At 55.8% G+C, this 7,565-nt stretch overlaps 1 protein-coding gene across 1 annotated transcript; it reads left to right on the top strand.

Annotated features, from left to right (window-relative positions):
• Positions 1-1,199: 1,199 nt before the first annotated feature.
• On the top strand, positions 1,200-7,122 carry EFNB3 (ephrin B3). The gene is made up of 5 exons (XM_081029749.1): positions 1,200-1,453; positions 3,641-3,933; positions 4,124-4,216; positions 4,326-4,430; positions 4,870-7,122. The coding sequence occupies exons 1-5, from the start codon at positions 1,332-1,334 to the stop codon at positions 5,277-5,279; spliced, it is 1,023 nt and encodes a 340-aa protein (XP_080885875.1). The 5' UTR covers positions 1,200-1,331; the 3' UTR covers positions 5,280-7,122.
• The last annotated feature ends 443 nt before the right edge of the window (positions 7,123-7,565 follow it).

The raw sequence follows: 7,565 nt of genomic DNA, 5'->3' as shown, positions 1-7,565 counted from the left end.
ACAATCAAAAGGAACGGACTGAAGGCCTGTGACAGCTTGAGAGGGGAGAGGAATGTCACCTCTGCCCAGAGGTGCTGAAAGCTAGGGTTCTTCAACCCAAAAAGGCAAACCCTCCCTTCCCCCATGATAATTGGAAACAGCCCTTCCAACTGAATGTGGGTTTGGGGTTGTAGGTACTCCCTTTCCTCTCCCAGCCCTATTTCTCCCCACAACCATCCAAGAAGGGCCCAAGTTTACCCCCTAATCTCTTGCTTTTCACCCAACCCCCAGATAGCAGAAAAGGGTACAGGAGGCTGTGACAAAAGAGACCCCAGGAGTGGGAGTTCAGCAGCCTGGGTTTGGTTTCCGGTTTTATCCTAGACTCCCTGTATGACCTTGGGCGAGTCCCGGGGCCTCGCTGAGCCTCAGTTTCTCCATCCCTACAATGGGGATCCTTTAGCTCTGCCCCTCCCACCTCACCCAGGTAGTCGTGACATCAACTCAGCCTACTTGGTAAAGTGCGAAGCCGGCAAGGTTATTATTCTCTCCAGATCTCCCAGAAGCAACAGTGTTGTTTTGGGGGTAGGGGAGAGACAGCGGTGCGGGAGCGACAGGGTCTGGGTTCCTGGGGTGGAGAGGGCGAGAGCCTTTCTGGATCTGAGAGAGGAAGATTCCAAGCTCTCGGGCGATGCGAGGGCAGAAGGGGAGACCGGCAGAAACTAAGCCATAGAGAGCCAAGAGTCTCAGAGACAAAGGGGGCGTGAGAGACCGCGCTAGGGAGCGAGGAGGGGCGGCGGGGCGAGGTGGCGGGAGGTGCGCGAGGTGAGGGAGGTGTGGGGGCGTGGGCTGCGGGATCCTGTCTCCCGCTCCTCCTCGAGCTCCAGCTCCGGTTTTTCCCTCCGCCATCCTCTCCCCCTCCCCGCCTCTCCTTTAACTCCCCCTCCTGGGCTCGGGACTGGTTTCCTCCCTTAGCCCGCTGCCCTCAATCCCGGCGAGGCTGGGGCTCAGACTCGTCGTCCCCTTCCTCGCTCCCTTGTCCGGCGCCACATGCCATCCCCTCCGGGTCCCAGACTCCCCCAGCCCCCGACTTAGGCCCGCTCACCAATCCCGGGGTGCTGGAGCCAGGGCCGAGGCGTAGGGCGCCTGCAGACCGCCCCTGGAAGGGCTCTTGCGGGCTGAGCGCCCCAGAGCTGGGCGCGCAGGCACAGCAAGAAGCGGGTCCGCGTGGGAGCGGGGGGCATCAGCCACCCGGGAGGTCGGGGCAGAATAGCTGGGGCAGCTAAGGCAGTCACCCCAGGAGGTGAGCGACTTTGGGGGAGTTGGTGCCCCGCCCCCCAGGCCTTGGCGGGGTCATGGGGGCCCCCCATTCTAGGCCGGGGGGCGTGCGAGTCGGGGCCCTGCTGCTGTTCGGTTTTTGGGGGCTGGTGTCTGGGCTCAGCCTGGAGCCTGTCTACTGGAATTCGGCGAATAAGAGGTGAGCAGCCCGGGCTGGGGAGACCCCACACCCTCTGGGCAGGGAGTGTGGAAGCTTTGGGGATTTCGGGGGCTGGGTTCTCGGAGCTAGGAGGAGGCTGGAGGGAGGGTGCTGGTGTTCCGCTGGGAGCTGATGGGTAACTAGACAGAGGTGATCTTGGGAGCCAGACTTCTGAGTCGCACACAGAGCTGGATGTGGGTGGTGATATCTAGGTGCTGGGAGTTTGAAGGATCCTAAAGGGCAAGGATCGGAAAGTTCATGGGGGAGCCAGGAGGGAAGTGGAGTGGTTGTGTGGGTTTGTGGGAGACTTGAGTCGTGTCGGGGGCTGGGCTTGGAGGGAGCCTGGTTAATGTCAGCTCTCAGGAGAGCAGCTGAGTAGGTGCTGCTGAAGCGTTGAGGGGAAGGGTAGGGTGCCTCCCTCCCCAGAAGGGACTCAGTGTTGGAGATGGGAGGGAACAGGGCTCAGTTTGGGGGCTCTAGGGACAACTTCCCCAAGGCTTCTTGACTCTCTTCACATAGTCTGTCTCCCAACTCTTGCCAGCCTTTGGCAGAACAATTTCCCCACCAAAAAATATTCCTGCATTTCTGGGTTGGGGACTTCTTTCTGGATGAAGCCTGTAGCCCCCAAAACCTCTTCTTTTGCCCTCTTGCATCTGGAGTTCTGAGGACTCCACTGCCCCCTCCCCCATCTTTGCTACAAACTTCCATCAGACCCTCTGTTCCGTGGCATGCTTGCTTTGCTCTGAAAAAAAGGCCAGGGGTCAGATGAAACTTCAAGCCTCACAGGGTAGGACAGAACCCTTGGGAGGTTATCTGGGTCCCTCGCCTCCATGTAGATCCAACTCCCCATTAGCAAATGAGTTCTGTGTTTTGAAAAATTCCTACTTCCCTGGGGAGGCTGTATGAGGCCATGGAAAGAGAGGGGCTTTGGAGCTCATCAAATCCTAAAGTCTTAATCCTAGCTCAGCTGCTTTCAGCTGTGTGGCCTTGGGCACCTTACTTAACCTTTCTGAGTTTATATCATCAATCCTTACAGCTTGTATGAGGATTAGAGGTAAGGTATTGGAACATATTATATGCTTATTAGAGGAGAACTAGGATTATTGCCCTTCGTCTCTGTACTTCACTCCCTCCCTCGCATTCCCTGTTCTTGCCTTCCTCCCATCTCTTTGGGTATAATCTCAACTGTCTTTTCTCTACTCAGTCTCCTACCTGCCAACTCTCAGCTGCAGTTTGAGTATCAGGTGCAGTTTGAGGATGTTAGTTAGGCTTATTCTGACAGAGTTGAGAAAAGGGAATTAGGGTGTTCTGGGCACTCTGTGGGATGTTGAATGGGAGGGAATGGGTCATTTGGGAGTCTGGGAAGATACAGAGCAGCAGTCCCCTGGGGCTCAGTTCCGAGACCCTGTGTGCCATTAATGCATAAAGAGGGACAGCAGTCATTTGCAAGTAGTAGCTGTGCTGGGTCAGTGGATGCCTGGGCAGGGGGGATGTGGGCTTGTGTTGGCTGTGGTTAGAAAAGTCAGTCAGCTCCTTCAATTCCAGAGCAATGGAGCACTTTCTCTAGGAAGTGTGAGACCTGCGCAAAAGAGGGGCACTGAGCAGGGAAATGTCTGCGGCAGCTGACCTCCAGACCCCGGTTCCCATTAGCCCCATTGCCAGACCAGGCATTTGCCTTCAGTCACATTGCTTAGCTAACTTGGGACACTGGTCTGGATCCCTGCACCTCCGCACCCCACCCCCCCAACACCTTTGCTCTGAAATCCTTGAAATTCAGTGGTGGTCTGGGGGAGGGGAGGCTCTGCCCCCATGGTTTACTGCCAAGGAATAGTAAAATCACCTGGGAGGGGTAGGCTGTGTGGTTCCAGAGAGGCCAGCTCCTTGGTAACTGGCATCCTGTTGCCATGGCAATGGTGCTGGTGATGGAGGGAGAGATGGCAGTGTGCATGTGGTGAGGGCGGGCTGAAGAGTGCATTTGGGCACACCAAGGGGCAGGAGACCTCTGAGCCTGGCTTCCTGCTGCTTCCGTTAGCTTACAGAGTCCTTAGTGCCTGCTCTGTCAGAACAGACTTTCCACGCAGACAAAGGCTGTCCTGTAGAGATGTGGGGCAAGGGGGCGAAGCTCTAGGGGCCAGACCTGACCTCTGACACCTCTCCCCCTTGTCCACCTCGCCCTCCTCCCCATAGGTTCCAGGCAGAGGGTGGTTATGTGCTCTACCCTCAGATTGGGGACCGGCTAGACCTGCTCTGCCCCCGGGCCCGGCCTCCTGGCCCCCACTCCTCTCCTAATTACGAGTTCTACAAGCTGTATCTGGTAGGGGGTGCCCAGGGCCGACGCTGTGAGGCACCCCCTGCCCCCAACCTCCTTCTCACTTGTGACCGGCCAGACTTGGATCTCCGCTTCACCATCAAGTTCCAGGAGTACAGCCCTAACCTCTGGGGCCATGAGTTCCGCTCACACCACGATTACTACATAATTGGTACTGCTGGGCAGAGGGCAGGATTGAGTGGGGAGGTATTCCTGGGATCAAGGGCAGATGAGGGAGGGGACCATTAGAGCCAAGGGAAATCCCTTATACCTTTGGGGGTGGTGTTTGGGCCAGGTCGTGGAGACAGAATTGGGGCTAGACTCTGGAGTGCCAACTTCTCCCTCTGGCTTTTCTCTCCCAGCCACATCGGATGGGACCCGGGAAGGCCTGGAGAGCTTACAGGGGGGTGTGTGCCTTACCAGAGGCATGAAGGTGCTTCTCCGAGTGGGACAAAGTGAGTGGGGCTGGGACACACCTCCTAGGAGCTGAGGGAGGTTGGGGCAGTGCCATCGTGATCAGGGGACTGCTGTCTCAGCCCCTCTCTTGGTCGTCCTCATCTCCAGGTCCCCGAGGAGGGGCTGCCCCACGAAAGCCTGTGTCTGAAATGCCCATGGAAAGAGACCGAGGGGCAGCTCACAACCTAGAGCCTGGGAAGGAGAATGTGCCAGGTAGGAACCAGGGGTCCAGCCTCCTGTCTTGCTCAGCCTCCTCTGCTCTTGGACCCCAGCTGCCCTGCCTTTACTCTCTCTCTCCCTCTTCTGTTTTCTTTTTTTGGGGGTGATACAGGAAAGAGGAGAAGAGAGGATGGTGGGGTGGGAGGGAAATGGAAACCAAATGAGGAAAAGACTCAATTAGAACTAATTAGCCAACTCAGCGCTTCAATCAGTGCTGTCAGAGAAGTGGGGAGGACTCCTTGGCATGGAGCTGAAGGGCTGGACACACCTGGATTCTGATCTGGGTTTGGGGGTGTGGAGGGGAGGTGGAGTCCCCAAGGGGCCTGGGCACTGCTGGGGAAGCCCATGGGGACCCCAAAGGCTGGGTGTCCAGATACCCCGGTGGCTCCTTCAGCCCCTCCCCCTCTTTCCTCCTTCACCCCTTCCCTGCCAGGTGACCCCACCAGCAATGCAACCTCCCGGGGTGCTGAAGGCCCCCTGCCCCCTCCCAGCATGCCCGCAGTGGCTGGGGCAGCAGGGGGGCTGGCGCTGCTCTTGCTGGGCGTGGCAGGGGCTGGGGGTGCCATGTGTTGGCGGAGACGGCGGGCCAAGCCTTCGGAGAGTCGCCACCCTGGTCCTGGCTCCTTTGGGAGGGGGGGATCTCTGGGCCTGGGGGGTGGAGGTGGGATGGGACCTAGGGAGGCTGAGCCTGGGGAACTAGGGATAGCTCTACGGGGTGGTGGGGCTGCAGAACCCCCCTTCTGTCCCCACTATGAGAAGGTGAGTGGTGACTATGGGCATCCCGTGTACATCGTGCAGGATGGGCCCCCACAAAGCCCTCCAAACATCTACTACAAGGTATGAGGGCTCCTCCCACCTGGCTGTCCTGGGTCCAGCCCTTCTTGGGGTACTCCTCCAGTGTAATTCATGGTTGGAGGGACACCTTTCGCATCTCCTTGGCCCCCTGTGCCCCACCGATTCCTTTGCTCCTCGTGGCTGTTGCCCTCCTCTCCACTTGTAGGATTCCTTCCCACTTCCACTGAACCACCTCCTGCCCTATGGTTGGCCATGTGTGCCCTGTCTCTGCCTCTGTTTCTGGGTCCTATTCCCTTGGGGAGGGGGCAAAGTCTCAGCCTCCTCTTCTGATCATGACCCAGGAATCGTTGCACCCCTTACCCACAGAGAGCTAGGGGTGGGAACAGTCTGTCTTTTGGTTGGCACCTCTTTCTTTCTGCTTCTCACTGCTCTTCTCTTCTCTTCTCTTCTCTTCTCTTCTCTTCTCTTCTCTTCTCTTCTCTTCTCTTCTCTTCTCTTCTCTTCTCTTCTTTTCTCTCTCATTCTTTTTCTCTAGGTCTGTTCTTCTTCCCTAGCATTCTCCTCCCTACATCTCCTTTTACCCTTGATCTTCTTATCCTGCGCCTCTCCCATCTCCAGGGTGAGGGCATCAAAGCTTTTCTTCCCTGAGCTCCCTCTTCTGACCTCTTACCAATCACTCCCCTCAGTCTGCCAAAAATGGGGGCCTTATGGGGAAGGCTCTGGCACTCCACCCCAGCTCAGGGCATGGGCAGCAGGGCCTCCTTCTCTGCCCTGCCCTAGGCCTCTACATACTTACTCCAGCCATTTGGGGTGGTTGGGTCACAACAGCTACCATGAGAAGAAGTGTCCTGTTTTGTCCAGTGGCCAATAGCAAGATATGAACCGGTCGGGACAGATATGGACTTGATCTGATGCTGAATGGGCCACTTGGGACAGGAAGTGACTTGCTCCAGACAAGAAGTGACCAGGCCTGGACAGAAGTGGCCTGGGAAGTGGCAGAAGCAGAGCAGCAGGAACTGGAAGTGCCTTCATCCAGGACAGGAAGTAGCACTTCTGAAATAGGAAGTGGTCTGGCTGGAACTTGAAGTGGCTTAGTCTGGGGGTGGGGGGTGGGGGGGAGGTGGATGGTTCTTACTCTGTGGAGATGGTGGACAGGAAGAGCTTCCTGTTTCAGGAGGAAGCAGGAACTTACTGACTGTAAGAAGATAGGGTGAACTGAGGAGGATTTTCCTAGTATTAAGTGGCACTTCCCAGGATCTCCTTTCCCTTGTTCTCCGTGCTGCTTTTAAGACAGCTAAGATGACTGCCATCTGCTGTGGCAAGCCCAATTTGTCTTGTTCTTCTTCCCTTTCCATATCCCAGTATAATCTCTGTTACTCAACAGGACTACCCAGGAGCCCATGTGTTGCCCACCAGTAACCCAGATGGTTGTCTTGTTCATCACGTTCTCCATTTCCTAATCTCTTCAAATTCGACACAGCTCCCTTCTTAGTAACCAAAATGGTGGCCTAATGACTGCTGTAGCTGACAGTGGCACTTACTAACTGCCACTCTTTCCACCGTGACCAATTTATACCTCTTCCTGCCCTCTAGTACACAACTGGGTATTGCCTCAGTTTCCTCCCAGCTCAGTTTCATTAGATCAGAGCTGCCCTTGGGCACCAAGTCAGCCACCTTAATCACCAGCCAACATGGTTGCTTTGTCCACCAGAGGTCAAATCATCTCTCTGGTGTAGTTCCCAGCTCCTTCCTGATTTTTCTAATCGTTTCATCCAGGGAACAGGAAGTTGATATTGCCATGGGGGAGTTGGCGGGATATGGCCGTCACCTCAATAGTTTTACTGTAAAAGGGAAATTTGAACAACAAAAACCAAAAAAAGAATAAAAAACTTCAAAAGTTGATGAGAAGGCTGGAGAATGACTGGACATGAATTGGGTCAGAGAACTAGTGGTTAGAATGGCTTTCAAGCTGAGAGTTGGAGCACATGAAACCTAGGGAGAGGGCTGGATTGGAGGGGTGAGGTGGGCACTGCCTGGGGAGGGGAGAGCAGGCTGGGTGAGAAGGCTGAGGAAGGTAGCCCCTTCCAGGGGAGGGAGACAACCCAGGCAGGAGTGGGAGTTGCCAATACATCCAATGGGGCTGTAGTGAATATACATTCACGTGTGGGGAAAGCTTGAGTGTCTATTGCTAAACCAAAGCACTGGAGACAAGGCAAATCACAGTCAGAAACAAAGCGGAAAAAACATGTTCATGTGTTAAAGTCTATTCTCTACCCCCCTTGCCCAAGGCATCTCTGATGTGGAGAGTTCTACTGTGGGGAGTAGGGGTATGAC

This window comes from Rhinolophus hipposideros (genome assembly GCF_964194185.1).
Source record: "Rhinolophus hipposideros genome assembly, chromosome: 20".
Classification (NCBI taxonomy): Eukaryota; Metazoa; Chordata; class Mammalia; order Chiroptera; family Rhinolophidae; genus Rhinolophus; species Rhinolophus hipposideros.
The sequence above is the reverse complement of the archived record's forward strand: the minus strand, read 5'-3'. Positions and strand labels throughout refer to the sequence as shown.